Source organism: Zonotrichia albicollis, chromosome 2 (assembly GCF_047830755.1).
Source record: "Zonotrichia albicollis isolate bZonAlb1 chromosome 2, bZonAlb1.hap1, whole genome shotgun sequence".
Classification (NCBI taxonomy): Eukaryota; Metazoa; Chordata; class Aves; order Passeriformes; family Passerellidae; genus Zonotrichia; species Zonotrichia albicollis.
Window position 1 is genome coordinate 44,374,979 of NC_133820.1, and position 21,313 is coordinate 44,396,291.

The window sequence follows — 21,313 nt, forward strand, 5'->3', positions numbered from 1 at the left end:
TTTTCTGATGCAGCTCTACAGTGAGTTTGTTATCTGCCTGCATGAAAGATCTTTTCAAGATGTTTCTAGTCCCCAAGGAAGTGAGAGACTAACAGAGTCTTCCAAATGATAATAAAAGAGGGATGTCAGGAGGGAGAAGATGTCTCTCTTGTTCCTCTAACACTTGACAAAGCACTTTGCCCCCCTTCCCAGCACTAGTTTCCTAAGCAGTTTGGGAGGGAAATGAGCTTGCTTGCAGATATTTTTGTTCTTTAGCTAAAGAAACAAATGCATTCACTGAATATAGCTCTGCCAAGAAAATAACAACATGGGCAGGGCTTTGAATGGAGTCACTGATGGGAATGAAGGAGAGGAACAGTTTGCTGTTTGAATTGCTCATCAGGAAGAAATAAAGGTGGAGAAAGGGAGGGAGGAAATGGAGCTGTTTGAGTGAGGATGCTGAATGCAAAATCTGAGTGGAAGAAATAGTAAATGCTGAGAAGAAGCTGGATGAGTCTGAGTCATGCAACAGATTTTTTTTCCCCCCCAAAACTGTGTAAAGCAGACACTGCAACAAACGACCTCAGAAGCCTTTCATGCAATCGTTGTAGGAAAAATGACCCCAGGGCAAGGTCATATCTTCAACAGATGGACAAAACCAGCTCTTCTGTTCTTCGCTCTCTTGCCCAAGTGGGCTGGGATCTCAATGGTTTTGAGTGGCATCTCAGAGATTTACAGCACATCATGATAAAAGGAGTACTGCCTGCCTCCTAACGCCCTAAACACAGGGATACATAGATCCTCAAAAAATCCTAATTTTTGCTCTTTTCATACCAACTTTCCTAGCACAGCGGTATTTTCAAAATACTGTCTGCCAGTGCCCTTCTGAATTCCCTGTAATTTATAACACTCTTAATTTAAAATATTAGAAACTAAAGTAACTAACCAGTTTTCAGACAGTATTTTAGTAAGGGAAGGTATGTCTGCATATTTCCAAAAACATGCAAGTAAAGAATCTGATAAATTTTTTTTCATCCTAGTCTGGAATGCTATTCATAGGCTTATCTAGATTTGAAAATGTATTAATATAATTATTCTTGGAAAATGATTTGGAATTATTCATTTCCAAGTAATTCTCTATGTGGAATCAGAATGATCAGATACTTGTGCCAAAGGAAACAATAATGAAATAATTGTTTCATAAAAGGCATATAAGTACATTTCCAATTGGAGAGGAGCTGGTATAAACAGGAAAGAAGCAAACCCTATTGTCTCCCTCATTCCTTACAGCCTTGTTTTACAGCCCAATAGGCAATAATGAGGCTGTAGATCTATGTCGTCTTCTTAGAATCCAAAAGGCTTTACAGAGTCTGTTGGATGAATTTCAACACCCTGTTCAAGTCCAAGGAGGAAATAAGCTCTTCCAGAAATTCACCAGTCTTCCTTTTTCTTCTTTGAGTCTGGCTGTATCTCAAAGGAACCTTATGGACCATCTGTCCCTCCTATCCTCTCAACCCCCACATGCCACCATCGATAAGACATCAATCTGTGAAGCAGCTCTGGGAGAGATTTTTTAGTAGTTTCTCCAGGAAAGCATCTGAGTGATTCCTTTGCAGAATCTATCTGCTCTCTGTGCCTGCTGGGGAAAAGGGGTATTGACCTCTCCCCATCTCTAATCTGGTCTGGACATTCTTCTCTTGAAGGATGCAAATATATTGGCAAGAACTTTAGACAAAGCCAAGAATGAATTAACCAAATCCAATTCAGGGAGGACATTGATAAACAGTGCATGGCCCATGAGAGCATTAAAGGTTTGGAAAACATTACTTACAGTGAGAAACTCCAGAAGAAAAGAACCAAGAGACGGTTAAGAACTAAGTTCATCACTGTCTATGGGGAAATGAATCTATTGGAGTACTGTTCAGGGGCAATAATAGATGTTCCGGGTCTACGGTGTCTTTGGGAACCCTTCCTGAACTTCTCTTACTTTTTGTGCTTATGTGGGACTAACCATAATCTGATGTAGACAATGCAAAACACTGCTGTCAATGACTGAGATAAAAATGATTTGGGGCTGCATTTTCTTCATAGCCTAGACTAAGGCTCTATCTAATGGTCTTCAAAAAATCTTCTATTGTGAGGTAAAACATCTCCCTAGGAAAAAGCACTATCACCTTCCAAAATATTCCTTTGGGAACTGGTCTCCTCCTTAGTCATGCAGCTTACAGAGAGAAATTTCCTGAACTCTTCTGTTTAAGTTTGCCTCTAGATATCCACTGAAATGCTGAGAAGCACTGAACTGAGTTCCAGAACTTATGGCCTCAATATTTACCCTTCTAGCCCCAGAAGTTCTCTATCCAACAATTCAACAATGAACATGGCAATATCTTTTTTTTTTCCCTGTCAAAACTTTGATAATTTTTGATCAAATAATGAGAGGATTTCTCCATTTGCATTGAAGAGATAAGACTGTCCACTGATGTTTCTCCAGGTTTCTTCTTCAATTCACACAAATCACAAAGTCTAACAGCTCACACACATGACCCCCATTGAAGGGAGCTATGAAAATATCCCATTCAGCCTTAGGACCCATGGAGGTTGTGTGAGTTGATCTCCGCTTGCTGCTTGCTCCAGTCACAGAAGGCAAGTGACCAAAGAGGGTAAATTTGTCCTGATTTGAGAGCAGCCAGCACACCAGCGGAAAGGGTCCTGTGCAGATGGAATGGCAAGGACTCCCATCAGGGGGAATCACACTTGATGGACAGTCAACAGCCAAAAACATTCACGTGATGTTGAGGGACACTGTGACCTGACAAGAGACATGGAACCCTGTTGATGTGCCTTGTTAGACAGTAAGTCTAAATTATAGGCACATAATTTACAAATGCATACATCTTTCTTCTATTTGCATAAATGTTTAAGTGAACCTTTACCAACCTAACCCATCTTTATCAACCAAACTTCTAACATCCCTACAGCTCCATCAGGTAACACTCCTCTAAGGCCTTTCCTTATTCTCCTTTGTAGACTGATCCCGTGTCAGAGTTTCTAGTTTCCTGCCACCAGGAGTAAGTATCTGTAATATCCAAAGTCACTACCTTTCTTTTCCTGAGAACTAAGGCAGGATTAACACTTCTTCAAACTTCTGCAAACACAGCACTCATTTCATTCCCCAATATATGACGGGTCAAATCACCAGTCTGGGTAACAGGCTTCTTTAAAGACAGCTAGGAATGCATCCAGCAAATTGCACATGTTCCAGAGGGAAAACCTTAAATGCCAAGGAGGAGTGGTACCAGCTACAGGTAAAGTTTGCTTTGTTGAGCACTAATGAAACTAATGGGGTATGTTTATGTCACACCTTTCAGTCCAAATGATCAAGCGCTTTGCAAGCCTTAATCATTTCACCCATCACTGAACTGCAGACTCCTCTGGGGTGGAACATTAACAGCTGCTTGGTAGAGCACAGCAGCAAGCCAGAGCAATTAATGAAGGAGAAACACCCCTTCCAACTATAGGAGCAAAAGGAATTTTGTTAAGTGGAATGTAATTATCCAAAGCAGAGAGAGGGAGACATTTCCCTTCATACTCATAATCTGGGGTTGCAGCTGCTTTTCCAGTCCCTGTTTTACTGGGAAGTCAGCATCTTCGCCTGACTCTGAGGTTGCAGTGCTCCATTCTAAGAAAGAAGCAAAACTCCCAAAGGAAAAACATCTTGAATTTTTCTGTGGGATACCAGATTCTCACTCTTTCAGATGAGGATTACCATTTGCCTTCTTCAAACAACTAAACCAAACTAGCAGCAAACTAAGAAAGTGGCTGGAGATAAAGGCCCATAAATGTTCCATACAAGCAACATGACTCTCCATCAGCTATAAAATCTGCACATTATACAAGTGCGAGAAATCATTGTCTCTAAACTATTTGTGGCAGGGTGGCCTCATTTAAATTATAATCATGGTTTAAACCAGGAAGCAGAGAATCTTGATTTAAATAATCAGGTTTAATTTTGTTTTGCATGTGTGCTTTTCAGTTATTTTCTTTTAAAACTGGTTGATTCTCACTGATTGGTATAATTTGCTGCTTCTTTATGCTAAATCAAAAAGTATCCTATATCTATACATACTTATTTCAGCAATTATATAGTTTAGCATGCATTTATTCAGATTCCTACTTTTTTACATTTTTTATGAAGAGAAAATGGTGAACAACAGATTTCTTATTCAGTAGATGATTACTGGAGTTTTTAGTATTTTTTTGTTGTCTTACATTTATTTGAAATTCACGTCAAAACTGCATTTAAATGGAAACTGGAATATGGTCATAATTTCACCCCCTCCTCTCAAACTAAGGGTAATAAAAGTCTTCACCATGCTGGAGACTGAGAAGAAAAAAAGTCTTGCACAGAAAATGAATTGGTGAGAACAAAGGAGGTGAACATTCTTGCTGGAGAGCTGGAGCTGGGGTGCATTTTCAAGAGAGTTTGGCAATGCTCCTTCCTTGCTGGCAACATTGGTTTAAATAGCCCCCAGATGTTTCTGTTATGCCACCCTCAGACACTGGCCCTTATTTGATGCAAATCAGGAGGATCTTCTGTTGGGTAGGATTTCTGCTGCTCTATAGAGCATTGAATTGATCTCTCTGGCATGGGAGCTGAGTGGAAATTGTGAAATCAGCTCTCTGGGCTGGCACCCTTGAGAAAAGGCTTTAAAACACATGGGTTTGGGGGTAAGTCAGAGCTGGGCTCCGTGAGCAGTTGCACTACCATGACAATAGGGATGGAGAACCCGTGAAAAGGCATGGGGATAGGTACCCAGGGTGGCAACCTATTAACCAAGGTGGTGCCTCAGATGCAATCATAAAATCACAGAATTATTTCAGTTAGAAGGGGCCTTACAGATCATGGAGTTCCAGCCCCTTGCCATGGTCAGGGACACTTCCTACTGGATCAAGTGAGTGGTTTAGAACCTCATCTAACCTTGCCTTGAACACTTCCTGGGATGGGTCTTCCAGAACTACCCTGGGCAACCTGTCACAGCACCTCAGTATCCCCACAGTAAAGAATTTCTTTATATCATCTAATCTATATCTATTGTCGGTTAGTTTAAAACCATTCCCCTCATCCTGTCACTATCTACCTGTGTAAAGAGCTGTGAAATATTGTTTTCTTTTTATATACATGATTCAATAAGATCTTTGCTGTGGTGGAGAAAACTAAACAACAACCTGCCCTAGAGCATATAATAATTAAAGTTTTTAGGGGCAGTCCAAACAAAAACTGAAAACTTTGCAGAATTAGGGCAGTAATGCATTTTCAATCACTGCCCTTGATTGAATGTTGCTAAAAGTTAATCAAAATCCTCTGAGAAATAAAACAATGAGATTTTAATGAATAAATTCTCATGGCAGAAGCTATGCTTTCCTTTATTTGGAGCTCAGTGTGCACCTCTGGGCATGGGAAAACCAGAAATAACATGCTCTTTCCTCTCACTTTGTTCTGCTTATAGATGGAGACACATCTTCACTGAAAGAAACAAAGTCAGATACCTCAAGGGGCATTGTTGGAGACTGAACCAGACGTGGGCTAACACTGTGTGCTGAACTCAGAAGCAGATTCAGTGGCCCAAATGGGAATTTAGAAATACAGACATGGGCATCTGGAAATGCCCAGTTGGGAAGAACACTTGTAGAGGGAATAGTGGGTATTGAAAGCCAGGTGCACCAGGCTTTCTTCCCAATTTCTTCTACTCTTCAGGGAATAATGCATGTCTTTGAAATGCTGGGATGATGAATGGACATGTCCTACCCACTACAGCTCAATGTGACCCCTAGAGATCCAAGATGAAGGAAAAAAATGGAGAAAAGGCAATTGGGAAACAAGCTTTGGCTCCCTGCTCCATGATTAACCAGCTGGCTAACTCTGGAAGCAGGAGTCTGTGGGCCACGCAAGGTAGATATCCAGCCATTTTGAGTTCTCAACCACCACCCCATCCTTTGATGGGACATTAACTGTCTCCTCTAATTCTTGGTTTTTCTCCATGCTGCTTCTCTTTCGTGTATCCCAGGGGGATCAATTGTTTGCCTAGAATAGAGTTTAGGTCAGACCCTAAAAAAAAAAATCCTGCTTCAAGTGACCATTGACCCTGATTCCAGTACTGATGTCCAGTGCCATGCCAGCTTTGATGGCCCTCAGTGTCCTGACCATAATCCTCAGTCCATGGCAGTAGCCATTCCTGACTGGCAATGATGCACAAATCCCACCCCAAAACCAGGCTGGAAGCAAAGCTACTATTGAAAGGTTTCATGCTGCTGAACACAGGTTTATTCCCCTTGGGGTGTATCACACCACAAGAAATTATTTATGGCACTCAGAAACAGTGTAAAAAATGCACAGATTTGCTTCCAAAATACTTGGCAGCTTGCCTGCAATATTAATAAATGCAATTATTTTTCTTTAAAAAATCACCATGACAAGGCAGTTTAAAGTGGCAAAAGAAAGGACTAAAATTAATCACATAACTACAAAGAACAGTAAATTCTTACCTGTTGATGTTGTTTCTACATGCCCTCTTCACCAATATTCAGGCTAATAATGAGCGTCTTTTAGTGCTTTTTCCCTGCCTCATGGCTTCACCATCATCACAATAATAATAACAATGTGAAACCTACACACTAACCTGTACTGAACAGTTCATTACAGAAGAATAACATTGGGAAGGACTGAAGTGTCAGCATCCTTTCAGATGCAGATTACAGTAATGCAGAAAGTACATTCTCTACGGGACACACCATACAGGAATAAAATTAGGAAAAATGAAAAGAAAAGAAAATTTAAAAAGAAAATAAAAAGGAAGAACTTCTTTTCCTCTAAGGACAAAAGGCCAGCAATGAAATAAATTAGCCCTAGAAATAAGTGGGAATTCCTTCACTGTGAAACAGAATCAAGATACTGACCACTAACGCTGCACTTGAAATACTAAATTCAGATTAATCTCATATGCCTTCATCTCTTTAATGGGGAGCAAAGATGCTTCTGCTTCCCTTTATTGTGCTACCAAAGGATCAATTGGCTCCCAACTGTCTGAGAGGCAGTGACATCATCATTTTGAAAGCCTGTTTTACTCCCAGTGGGCAGGGAGTTTGTTGAATGTGAAGGGAGATAAGGGTCTGTGGTCCTAAACCCCATGAATTCACTGTCTCATCCAGGTAAAACTTTCCCTGAGACTCTTGTGAAGGAGTGAGGTGGTGACTCACCTATTCACTTTCAAGAAGTATCTCAGGACTAACATCTAAAAAGGACAAAAAAGACAAGAGGACAGAAAATATGAGGTATCTATCATCAAGAATGTCAGTGATTAGAAAGTTGGATTATAAGTAAAGAAGATGTAACAGCCTTCAAGGGAGCCATTTTTCAGTGGAAAATGTAGCATTTGATGGTCATACAGTTGAAAGTCTCCTTTTTAGGACTAACATTCTTCATAGGAATATTAGTATCTTTACGGTTGGAGAGCCTGAAGGCACATTTCTTCCCCTGACCTTCCCATTTTAAGCGATCACCAAATCTCTGAATATCTCTGTAAGGTGGCTTCAGTAAATTGTCAAATCCCAACAGTATCCACACACAGTTAAAATGGGTTTTTTTTTTGCAAATTCTATCTGGAAAGGGGCAGTGTGAGAGTTTTGAGAAGCTGAAATAAGGAAAGGTATCAGTGAAAATTCCCTTCTGGATGTGCTACTACTTTATGTAGTTCTTCACTAACTTCTGCAATCGATGATGGATATTTAGGGGTAAGGGCTCTGGCTAATTTTTTATTTCAAGCTGAAACATGCTGTTAATATTGAGGTTACAACTGATGTGAGACAAGTGAAAGATGACAGCCAGCAGATGTCTGATCTTGCCTGGGCTGTTCTAATTTACTATTGTTTTCCCTTACTAAAAAGTTGTAAGGAAAACTTAATAAAATATAGCTCATAGTACATCCTTTTAAAATTATTATTTATTCTGAAAAATATTTGGTTTTTTTAAAAAAATTCCTTTCTGAATTGTCCAGAATATGAGTATCACATTTTTGCCTTCATGGTTTGCAGAAGAAGCATGTCTGAAGCACACTCTCATTTACTGGAAGTACTTTATAATGCACTGTTTAATTCAGAGGAGAAAATAAAGAGATGATGTTGCTGCAACCACGGTAACAATATTAACAATGGAGTGGATGAAGCCTGAAAGGAAATTACTCAGCAAAACATGGTAATAAAAAGAAAAGTCACCATGGACTATCAAATGGGGTATTTAACAAATAATATGTAATGCAGAGATTACACAGTAATTCTGGCACTGCTAACTGCACTGATATATTGAACTGTACTTTGGGCCAGTGATTTGGGTCAACATGATTTGGGAAACAGGAAGGTGAGTGCAAAGAAAACTGAGTAAAAATTCTTCCTCTAGAGAGAGTCAGAGCTATTAAGAAGTTACCTTGCAAGGCATCTGGTAGCAAATACAGACAACATATAGAGAAGAACTCTCAACAACCAAAGAGAACAAGGAAAACACACAGAAATAATTACTATTTGTCTCTTAGCTCTCTTAGCTGTTGTAAAAAGACTCTGAGGAGAAAATATTTTCAAAAAGCTGATGAAATGTGTCTTGATCATTGGAAAGCTTTCTGATTTAATAAGAGGCCAAAATGGCTATCAGAAAACTAGCAGTGGACAGCATATTGTGATGTATTTAACCAAAAGTACTGGGATCTACACCATTCGGGCATGCTGTTTTCAAAAACCAGACTGTTACCACCATGTACCTAGGACCTGGTGTAACACAGCTGATGGCAACAGGAGCCTTCAAAGGCTTTGGTGAGTTCTGTATCAGTCACTACTGAATAAATGAAAGCATCAGTAATATTTATTAACAGCCCAGAGAAATAAAATTGTAGCATTTCTTTGGTGTTCCTTGTTTGAAATACTTGTCTTTAATTATTTCCTGCTTTAATGTACCCCTGTGTTTATAATAGGTTCTATAAGCATTCAGTTCTGCTGAATCCTAAAACCCTATTCAGTTTCTTAAGCACTCTTTCTAGCAACAGTAATGGCTCAAGCAGTGGAAGCAGAGAATGTGGTGGTTACTGCAAGGAATGCTCTGTAAATCAGGTATTATGTCAATTAACATGGCTAAGAGTTGAGTCTGGGATAGTAGAGGAGGCAGAGCTATCATGTGAGCTTTAAAGTTCCTGACTGCCACTATGCTTCAGTTTTACAACAGCCTATCAGAATTTTTCAGAATGGCAATTTATTTGATGAGAAAGCAAAAATTAAGTGTAACATACCTACTACCTTTCTGTTAAGTTGGTAAGGCTTGGAGAGCATGTCTGGAGATTGAGCTGGTTGTTGCTTGGCAGTTTTAAATGCATTCATTTAAATGCAATCCAGAACAGCATTGACTAAAGGAAAAAAATTACAGAATGGTTTGAGTTGGACAGAACCTTAAAGGCCACCTAGCTCCAACCTCTGGGATGCCCTGGGAAGGCAGAGACACCTTCTACTAGACCAGGCTGCTCACAGCCACATCCAGGCTAGCCATGAACAATTCCAGGGATGGGACACAAGGGAAATTATTCCTCTTTGTAGGATGTGGGTCCAAAATGCTGCTCTTAAACCTTTTCATCAGTAAGTGTCTGTATTACTATAGTCACCACATCACTTTTGGCACTAACTGGTGCTTTGAGAGGTGAAGCTAAAGATAAATGAACCCTGAGATGAAACTGTACATCCTAAACAGAGATGATCAACAGATCTATGGTGGAAGTGTTGGGGTGATCAAACTTATATCCAATTCATCATTAGATGGGTGATTGGAGTCCAGCAGTAAACCCTTTTGCAATCATAGAAGGGGTGAAGAAGTTTTTGCAGGATGATGGTTTCCACATGGCTTTAAATTGCGAAGATGGAAAGAAGTTGCACAGGGCAATTTGACAGAAAAGGTCCTGAAGCTTGAATTTTGGCTTCCTGGGTGGTTAGATCTGAAATTTTAGTTCATATCCACTCATCTTTCAGTGTGGTGAAGTCACACTTCAGCTACACTTCTGCTGCAAGAATTTCTTTACATGATAGATCACAGTTGAGCCTCTTCAACTCAGCTGAACTGTCTTGAGCCATCTGATGCTAATCATCCTGTCTGTGAGATCCTTCTGGCCATTTGATACTGCCCACATTCTTCCAAGGAAGAGATGATGGCAAAGAGAAACATCAAGCCACTCCTCACAGCATTAATCATGCCTGATTTGTCCTGCTAATAAAAAAATCTGCTTCCTGTCTCTTGTTTCTTCTCATATTTAACCAACTACTTGCCTTGGTGGATATGAACGCTGAGCCCAGATTACAACTAAAGTAAATCCTTAGTTTGGAATAGTTTGGAATGGCTTCTTTGGAATACCTGAAAATTGTGCTGTACTGTTTGTTTGCTTGCTCGTTTGTTTGTTTGTTTTTCAAGGGCTGCAACTCCACTTTCACAAAGACCAATTTTAAAAATGCTGTTGATCCAGGTGTATGGTAACCCTGTAATGATTGTACTGAGTAAACCATTAAGTTCATTATCACTGAAGGTGATTAGGTTCATTATCTACTGAAGGTAGAGAAAAAAGTGGTTTGGTTTTGTTGTTGGTAGTGGTTTTTTGTTTTGCTTTTTTAATTGTTTTTTCTTTTTTTTTTTTTTTGTGGGGTTTTGTTTGGGGTTTTTTTTTTGTTTGTTTGGTTGGTTGGTTGTTTTTTTCAGGTTTTTTTGTGGGTAGGGGTTTCATATTGGAATATTTATGCATTTTCTGCCTATCTCTCAAGTTCAAATCTGTCCAGGGGTTACCAACATGATTCATAATACTTTGGGTGGATCTGGATTAAGATCTCTATTACAGATCCAAAGGAAATAGACACAGCCCAGTTCCTGGATGCTTGCACACAAACACTGTCCCTGTCCACACGTTAGGAGTCCCCTAGACAGTACAAAAGCCCAGCCTGAATAGTCCTGCATAGCCCCAGAGGAAAAAGGCGCAGCAGTGCTGCAAGAATTGAAACTGGAAAAAGAGGGATGCTTGAGAGAACCACACAGAAACCCACACTAGACAGCATCTAGTCTAGACCTTTCTCAGCAGATCTTTGTCTAGTTTACACTTAAAAGCTTTAAGCACTGGAAGTCCTCAGACTACTCTGATCTCTTCCAGTGCCAAACTGCCTTCCAACTGTTTATGAGGAGAGGAGACTCTAGATGTTGTCTTTCAACTGTTTTTTCAATGGATGATGTTCAGAAGATGGAGTCAGACCGTTCTTGGAGGTGCTCAGTGGGAGCAATGGACATGAGTTGCAGTTGAAATCCATACCAGCTCTTAGAAAAAGAGCTGTCCACAGCAAATGTGGTCACCTCCAGAGCCAGGATATAGAAGCTGTGGCCTCTCCATTCTGATAGATACTCAAATTCTCAAATCGCAACTGAAAAAGGCCCTGAGTCACCCAACCTGACTTCCAACTTAGCCCTGCTTTAGGCAGGAGAGGGACCAGAGACTTTCAGCAATGCCTTTCAATTTAAATTCTCCTGTGGTACTCTATTTTTATAATGATTTTCTTATGATTAGAAGTTTTTTGGGTTGCTTTTTTTTTTTTTTATGTGACTAAATTGCTGAAAAATAAGGCAATTTCTGGAAGACTATTACCTCGTTTTTCTTCAATGTGCTCTTCTCTATGGTAAACAATTACTGGCTCAGTACAAATCCTGTTCAGGGTTAGCTAAGGTACCGCCAGGAAACTCCAGGCTTCACTCCAAATGACCACTTCAGGAACTTCTTTTGCTCGAATCAGTCTTGCTGAGAAATAGTGCAATCTACTATAGGAAAGAAGTTCTCCTAGAATCTCCTAGACTTCCAGGAACCAGATGCCCTTTGTGCTTGGTTCTGAACTGTTAATGGGAGTTCACAGTTCCAGTTCAGATCATGATCATGCTGCAGAAAACCCCTTGAGGCATAAAAAGTGCCTGCTACATCAGCAATACAGAATGATGGCGCTGTCCCCAGGCAAGATGCAGCAACATGAGCTGTGCCTCTGTCCCCTCACTGTGCAAAGTGACTGTCCAGGTCAAGTGAAATGCACTGCCCACTGGAGGGGAAGCCATCAAGGCTGTTTGAGTGGGCAGGATGTGAGCTCAGGGCAATGCTAGAGTTATAACTCAGCTCTTTAGTGAAAATAAACTCTCAACTTATTAAAAGCATTTGGCCTCCTAGAAGCATTCAACCTAATGAAGGTGACCCTTAGCACTCAGGACAGAGGCTTGGAACTAGATGGTTTTTAAGGTTCCTTCCAACCCAAACACCTCTGGGATTCTGTGGAAACCTCATAACAGTTTAGATAAAGCTACGGATGGCTTTCCATGCCAGCTCCCTGTTTAAGCGATCTATGGACTACAATACGCCATGAAACCAGAGCACTTCATAGACTTCCTTAAGGACAGGGACAGACTGTGACTGTCCTTTCTGAGCAGCATATCTGTTCCTTTAAGGCATCACCACTCCCGAAATAAAAACAAACCTACTTTTCAAGGGAGTGACTCCTCTCCTTTTCTAGGAACACAATAAATGTTTTGGCAGAATCGTGCTTTGACAACTTTGGATTTACAAGCATCAGAAGGAAATTCTGATTATTTATTTTAGATAAATAATGAACAGCATAAAAACTGCTGACTTTGACCTTCATTGGAGAAGTTGGTTTAATGAGTACCATAAACTCTTCTATTGATGGCAGGTTCATAAAGTCCATATTGACTTCCGCTAAAGGCTATAACTTCTATCAATACTGTCAACAATTAATATTGGCTCATAAAGGCATCCTGTAAACTGAGTCATAGCATTATGTTACTTTACATTGCCATTAGCAAAATTTCATGTCTTCTTGAAAATGTTTCTTCTATAAATCTGGGATTTCTCAAAATAGCATGTGTGATAGCTAGCAGCCCAGAGAAACACTACTTATGTGCAGTGAGGAGGGAGGAAACGCCTTTATGTTCAGCAGAAAAAGCTTCTGAGAGGATCTCAGGCCTTATTTGCTGCTACAGTAGGTCTCAGGCTGTGAGGAGTTTGTGCACAAAGATTTCTCATGCCTTTATCTGTGCCAAGCAATTACAAAGGAAAATGCTCAAATTCTGCCTACTTAAAAGACTTTTCCCTAACCTTCTTTTCTTTCTACCTTGCAACATTTGTTTGCATATGTTTGTATTACCAATTCAACCACAGTCCCTATATTAAAGTGAACTTTTTCTCAGTTCTGGACCAGTTTTTCTGACCTGAACATGGTCTGATGTCTATGACATCTTCCCAGGAAAGTCTAAGCATCAGATGAAGCTCATCACCAGCACAGTTTGGATCTTAATGTTTTCCTTTAATCTCCACCACCTCTTTTTTGTCAGTATGAACAATACTATTACATACTGGACACCACAGAAATCTATGTTTTATTTGTGCTACACAGACTTTTGATTTCAGTATGATACAGCCTTTGTCATTCAAAACACCCAACATCTAAGACTGCAAATGCCTAGGCTCCAAGGAAACTCTTACTTTTGTACAGCATTGTGTGTTCTCCACCTCTCAGTTCTCTTTTTCTAGCTGCTATGAAGTGATGGTTCAACAAATGGTTAGTGTGCCATTAAAGTTAAGGAAAGAGGAATTGAAGGCTGTCTCCAACCTGACATGAGTCCTTCTCCCTCTGTGATTACTTTCAGTAAAGCCTTTCAAGGCACGTGAAGTTGCTACTGGGCTGTTTCTAGTATAATTTCATTTGAAAGTGATCTGTAGGTACAAAGTTGCCTTTGCAGGTGTAGAGAGCAGGGAAAAAGACTCCAACAGATAATGCAATTCTTCTCTGTTAAGACCAAAGGGGGGGGCTGGGGGGGGGGGGGGGGAACCAACCTAGAATTCTGTATACTGCTTTTCTTAGTAGGCATGGAAAGAAAAAACGTATGGGATAGGATTGCAGCTGCTCATACATCACATGGAAAGCACAAAAAAAAAGCTTGGATAGAGGAGAATGGGATGGCAGTGCAAGGCGCTTGCTTTTGGCTGTTTTCTAGCAATTTCTTGTGAATGTGCAAAACTGTAATTGACCGTGATCATCCCTCTGATTTTTCATCAAAACACAAGGATCAGAAGGAAAACAATGCAACCTGCCACTATGTGTCTGCTTGTAAGACACTACACTATGAATCTTTTAAAAAGTATGATAAAGATAATTAAAAAAGATTCTTCTGTACATCCTTTGAACAGAAGACCATTTATCTTTGAACTCTGCCTAATATATCATTATCTCTGAGTAGAAACTTAATAAGCTTCAACTGTAATTTTGTTGGAGTTAAACATAAAATCATGTGGGTGGTGTATGTCTCACTGTCATGGCTTCCAGAGGAAAACTTATCATCATTTGTCACTACAGTACCTTGGCAGAAAGCATGAAAAGAACAAGTGATACAGTCATTTCACATGAGCTTTCTGCGCCGAGCACAAGTGACCAATGACTTGCACGCAGCAGCTATATCAAGAAGCAGGCTGTGCTATAATTGAATTAAAGGTGCAAAGGCATATAGGACTGGATGAACTCCTGGGTCAAGTTGCAATTGAATCAAAGTCCCCTCTCCTTCTCCTACACTGCTTGGCAGAACTGCTGACCAAAAGGTTCCCAGACCTACAAAAGGCACGCAGGAATCCCTGCAGCTGGGGACACAAAGTTACAGAGATAAAAAAATCTGTGACCTTCAGCTTTTATTTCACACAAAGAAAAAGGCTTCTAAAAATATTTCACCATCGTTTTCCTTCAGAGAGCAGTCAGCCAATTTACATAAATGAAGCGGCCCCTGTCAAGGAACCAGCAAGGAAGAGAAGAAAATTATCTGCCCAGAAAATCTGAGCAAAGATAAGAGTAGCATTGGCCAGAGGAGGGGAGATTTAAATGCCTTCCCTCTTAAAGGTTGCTGCAAAAAGCAGGGAGAGTATTACAGCTATTTAATGATCTCTGTCGCAGTGATAAATAAGTAGGAGCTTCTCCAGCAGTTCATTAACAAAGACTCTGTAGGACAGTAAAAAGGCCACGACTGGGGCTGTTAGAAGAGTGTTTTCATGGAGTCTGATAAAAAACCTCATCACTAAACCTAAGGAAGATTAAGGTGGAGTAGTAGGAAGAGACATTCCTTATAGAGCTCGGGGCTGGCACTTGCATGCACTGTCACCACTTACCTGTTTCAGTATTCTCATGCTCTGTGTCGGTGAGGGTGAGGTTGGAGTTGGCCCGGCTTGACAAGCAGGAGCTGCGCCCGGACTTGGTGTTGCGTCCCCAGATCCTCACTGGGTGCTCGGGTGACATGACCACATCTGCCTCCGTGTCCGCATCTGAGCCGGCGCTGAGGGAGTAGCCACAGTGAGGCAGCCCAATGTCGGTCCGGTACAAAGCCCCGTGTGTCGGTGTCACATCTTCAAGTCCCAGCTCTCGTAAAGAGAAGTTGGCTCCTGTGAGAAAAACACATCAGCTGGGTTATTCTTTAATACAGCACAGTGCCATGTAGCACAAGTCAAGAGCTGAAGTGCTCATCTTCTACCTTCATGTGGGACACAGCAGCGTGACAGTAACTCACAGGAACATTATACCAAAGATACCCTTCTTCTATGGTCTTGCTCTGAACGAGACCAAGAGACCACAGAATCATAGAATCATTAAGGTTTTAAGATTATCGAGTCCAACCATTAAGTCCAAGTCCACCACGAGACAATGTCCCTAAGCATCTCATCTAAACTTTTTTTTTAACAATTCCAGAGACGGGTGATTCCTCTACTTGTGTAGGCAGCCTGTTCCAATACTTGGCCACTCTTCCACTGAAGAAATTTTTCATAATATCCAATCTCAACCTGCCATAGTGTCACTCGACACCATTTCCTATTGTCCTATTACTTGTTACTTGGGAGAAGACACCAGTCCTCACCTCATGACAACCTCTTTTCAAACATGCCAGGACTAAAAAGTGGCTGGATTCCTGCTTCTGGAACCTGTCAAAAACGCAGGGCATGTTCAATGAAATCATCAAGTCTGAAACCAAAAACGGATGTAGAAATGGTGCAATACTTTAGGAGAGGCAAAAAGTAATCTTCTTGTGAGAAAAGCAAAATGAGGCGTGCAATGATCAAAAGTCCTACCATACACCTGACAACTTCCCTACAATAGGCAATTTGAGTGAGTTCTGCTCATTGAAAATTCTGAAATTACATATCGGGGATTTAAATTTCCTTTGGTGATTTCACTTTCCCTGTGCTGACCACTCACACCTTGACTCACATTTAGCTATTCATTCTGATAGAGGTTATTTGGCCACAAATAGATGCAATTGTTTAGCTGACTAAAAATATGACCTGAAAAGTGACCCTCGACTCCATGTCTAGTTACCTGCAGAGCTTCAAAGTCAGACTGAATGGATGTGAATAAGGTTTCAAATATTAGCACACTTTGGGAAGTTCCACAAGAAGCTGGGGAGAGCAACTTTAATCCACATTTATTTATTAAGGCATGCATTTATTTTTCAACCCTGAATATCTTGAAAATATTTTGGCCAGTCATGAGTGCCTTTAGCTGCACAGTGCATTTATACAGCTCAATGAACCCCTGCTTCTGTTATACTATGCTTTGGATGGATTAAAGAACTGAGCAGTTTGCAGCTCAGGCATATTTCAACAAGATAAATCTGAATGCACAATCTCCAGGCACTAACCTTCCTTTGAACACTGAAGTTCATAACTACTCATTATTGAAATCTGTTCATCAAGTCTGGATCTCAAAGTTGTATCCAAAGCTGAATTATCATTTTCTCCTTTCTCAAGACCCATAATTGTGTGGTTTTTCTCACATTTCTGTTTGTTGATGTCAAATATCATAGGGTAGAAAATGTGTATCCAACAGAAACAGTCAGTTTTCTACTTTTCCAGAGTATGGTTTCATATTTGTGGAAACACGCTAGCTTGTCCTTGAACCCTGATGATTGGGGAAGGTCTCTCATATTAGAGCACACATGCATCAGATGACACGTGGCCAAAAGTAAATGCTATTTTACTACATTTTTTCATTTCATTTTTTCAGTTGACTTTATAGCTCACAGTGAACAGAGAAAAGATATCTGAATGCAAGGTGAATAGTGAGACTGGACAACATTTTCATGTATAGCTCAGAGAATGAGCTGTTTGATTGCAGGAGAAAATGCAGATTCAGCTGGTTACGGATCTGCAGCTGACAACACTCCAACTGCATAAAGGATTCATGAACTTCACACCTTTTTAATTGACCAAACAAGATTATGCTTTCAGACAGAGTGGACAGAAAAGGTTGCATGGGGCTCACACCTCTGCCTGACCCTTGCTTGGGAAGCCCAATGCAAGCTTGTGGCAAAGTAATAATTTAACATAATTACAAAGTGGTTTGAGAGATTGTCCTCTACATTCTCATGGCATAAGGAAGCAAAGAAACCCAATCTAAGTTATAAATGCTAGGAAGCTGTATCTCCCCAGAGACCTTGCTCTTCTCTTCTAGTTTCAACTTATGTTTAAGGCCATGGTTTTCTAAACCATCCCCTGTGGAGTACTGAAATACATCTTTTGGTTTTCCTTACGTGTTTGAGTCTCTGATGTCATGTTCCACCTTTGCTTGAAAGAAGCCACACTCAGCATCATCAGACACATCAATGTGCAACATGACTGATGTTCTCCAGCAACAGCAGCTCATAAATTATGAAAAATGACTGCTACAATTAACTCAAAATCAAATTTATTTGCAATAAACAGCAGCAGATGCATTGATTTTCATATTCTATGCTCACTGTTGCCTTTTAAGCTGGAAGAACTCAAGTCAATAAAAGGAGGATAATAAATATCCAAGACTTTTTAATTCAGATCTGGTCTATTTTCTCCTGTGCTGACTTGCACATTTGCTGACACTCACTCTAGCTAAAACCATTTAAATGCTGACTTGTTTATTTACTGAATTTATTTGGTCAATTTGAAATGTTTCCCTCCTCTGCCTTCCAAACCAGTGCAGGAGAGAAATTCACTCTGCCTTGTTGATGTCAAGCAGGCTAATAAGGCTTGGTTTCAGTTGGCCTCAAGCCAAGCAGCATCACAAAGAGAGGTCCATTCATGGCTTACTGCCAGTGAAAAATGTGGCACAGAAGGTCTGGGATAATTGTTAACACTCCTCAGGCCAGTTCTGGGACCCTCAGGATAAACTGAGAGAAAGCTTTAAGTGTAGCCATTTGTGAGAGTTATATCAGAGACAGAACTGGTGCTCTGACATGGTTAATCTTAACTTTTCAATGAATTTCAGCTACTTTGACCAGTCATTTTTACTATTTCTCAGTACCTTCAAAATTTTCCTAGGGAAGCATGAGCCTGTGTATAGAAAAATTACACTCCCTGCCAACAGACTGGATTTTCAGGAAAAGTAATCTTTTGTGGACTTCTTAGGAGAAGTCCATAGATCTGCATGGCCTCATGAACCTCCAAGTTGAAAACCGCTGACCTGGACTAATTCACATCTATACTGCATGGTGAATATATTGTATCAAATAAGCAAATGCAATGACCTAAAAAGTTTCCTTTTCTTTATAATGTCATACATTCCTTAGAGGGGATGAAGTACTTCAGAGTTGCTAAGAGGGAAACTGCTTTCATGATGTCACAATGTTACTTAGATCAACTATTGGCCCTTTTGTTGATTATTGCCTATTGCAGCTATTCTGAAACTCAAACACCAAAGCCATATGCATGAAGATAGTTCAGCAAATCATTTTGCTTGTGGGTGCCTTGAAGAGGAGTCTTGCACCAAACCACAAGTGCATGATTTTTAAGGAAAAATCAAGCAGCCCCCAAGTTTAATGAGTGTAATTATATGTACTCCTTTTGGGGAATCAGCTTCTCCAAATTGCAGAGGATGTGCTCAGAGTACTCTGATTAGGCTAGTTTATGTCCATTTTCTGGAATGCTGCCTACTCTATTTGACTCACTTTACCATTTTATGCTTTTCTTGATGGACTTCTACAAACAATTTATGTGAAGTCCTGGCTGGAATCTGAACTACATCTCTACAGAAAAATGAAGATGAGTCTTATAGTAGGGGACAGAAATCTTTCTCATACAGGCAATAACAGCAGTGAAAATGGTAACTGTACTGACTTCAGGGTATCTGAAATCTCTGTTAGAACTGTGGAGTCTGTGGTGACTCTTGAAACTCCATATCTTCACCTTCAGATACCAGGACTCAGATCCACTAAATGTGCTCCTCTAAGTCCTAAAGACGTTCCTTACTCTTTAACATTGCAGTATGTCCCCAAGGCAAACCTAAAGCCTGCAGACTGTGTACAATGCCAAGAGGGGTCATTCCACCTGGAACCCATTTGTCTCCTTTCTTCCAGGGTTCTTGGGTTTTGCTGTAGACCAGATGGACAGTGTGGACAGTGACACTCTCCACTTGTTGCCTCCTGCCTCAGCATCCTTGTTGACTTCCTTCATGACCAAGCAGACATGTGACACAGTGAAAGTTCTCCTGAGCAGGCAGGAACATTCCATGCCACATCAGTACTGTGCAGCATGCGCCCACGGGGTTCCAGTCTCATGGTGGGAAGTGGCAAAGTGCTGCTGCAGACAGAAAGACTAAGTCATCGAGAATGTGTCTTAGTAAGTGCTCATGCACGTGGGATATGAGTATGCCACTTAAGGACACTGGGCTGCACACAGTGCAATACAGGGAAGGTGATCTCTGCCACTCTCTTTAAGTCTCTCTCTTACATCACGCTTTTGGCCTCAGAGTCTTTCAAAGGCAGCTTCCCACTCAACTCTGGCTCTCAGCTGATTCCCCCATGCTGCTTACAGCTGCATCAGCTGAAAAGCACCCACCTGCTCGGCAAAATTCATCAGCCTCCTGGTGCACCATGTCTTTGACCCGATTGCTGTAAGTCAGCCTGGAGTCCTGGTCATAAGCCTTCAGGGTCTCGCTGGAGCTGTAGGACTTCTGGGGTGCCTTGCTGTCCTCACTCTCGGCTGAAGAGCTGGTGTAGCGGCGCTCAGTGTCACGGCGCCGAGTCAGAGATCGATACGGCTTCCTTTCCTTTACATCCATGGCACCCTTGTCTGAGTATTCAACATTAAAATAATGACGTCTGTGTGGCGGTCAGATTAGAATAACCTGAAAGAGAGAATTCAAAAATGTCATGCCTTTGGGCACTCAATGGCTAGAGTTTGCCTTCTTTATACATTCTTACACTGAAAAAAAGGGATGTTACTTAATGGATTCCAGAAAAACCCTCTTAGAACAATTACCAATAAAAAGAAAGTCTCAATTATGTGTGACTCATTTAATAATTGCCACTGCTAACAGGATACATATATGCACCAACCTGCATCTGTCTGAACTAGACATCCACTTGGGAATTTGAAACTGATTGTGATATTGTGTGTCTTCTTTCTGTAGGAAGTGATTCAGACACCTCAAGGAGGCATGTATTCATCAGTCATCTAATCTCTGGGAAACCAGGTAATGCTGAAATGTCTCTATTTGGGCAACTGGAGGGCTTTGGAAAAATGCTGTCCTGTGGTTTCAAAAACGTTTCCACAGATCATGAGGTTAGAATGTATGAACAAAAGTCTGAGATGGTATAAGAAGGCAATTGGGAAAGGAGAGGGAGATAGAAGGACTGAAGGAGTGAAATGTGGATGGAAATTGCATAAAAATGTCTTCCTTTTCAGAGGGCTCATCTTTACTCAGCTGGAAATATATTAAAACTTAAGCAGAGCTGAGAAAGTGTAAATAAATGACAGTGTTCTGCTTCATGTAACAACATGGCCTGGGATTTATTTCTGTGGAAAAATCAATGTATATATAAACACAGCAATACAAGTGTACATATCTGCACACAGAGAAAACAGATATCAGAAATAAAATGTATTAAAAATATTTTTGTCAAAATAACTAATAAATGGTATTTTTACTTCAAGTTTATTAAATGCAACAGAAAACAGAAAAAATAAAGGCAATGCCTTGCATCAAGATGGAAAAATATATTTTTTAGTATCTAAACTTGTTTATGAGGAAAAATAAGGATAAAATACACAAACCAAACATGGAAAATCTGTAATTATGCGCTGAGCTTCTCTGAAACTGAATCCTCCTGACTGCTAAAGAACAGAAGTTTATTCTCTAAATGCCACCCCAGGATATTGTTGTTTACCATCAGCATTTAAAAACAGAAAGCAAAAGGTTCAGAAAGAACCTATCAGCTCCT

General features: G+C 40.5%; 1 protein-coding gene across 20 annotated transcripts in view; it reads right to left on the reverse strand.

The window, feature by feature from the left end:
- The window catches only part of TENM4 (teneurin transmembrane protein 4), a 1,564,491-nt gene that overhangs the window by 324,924 nt on the left and 1,218,254 nt on the right, over nucleotides 1–21,313 (reverse strand). For all 20 annotated transcript variants that reach the window (XM_074535017.1, XM_074535019.1, XM_074535018.1 and 17 more), the window contains 2 exons: nucleotides 19,929–20,217; nucleotides 15,240–15,509 (listed from right to left, as the gene is read on the reverse strand). In XM_074535017.1, coding sequence (XP_074391118.1) covers nucleotides 15,240–15,509; nucleotides 19,929–20,151 — 493 coding nt within the window. In that variant the 5' untranslated portion in view covers nucleotides 20,152–20,217. The remainder of the gene's footprint in view (nucleotides 1–15,239; nucleotides 15,510–19,928; nucleotides 20,218–21,313) is intronic.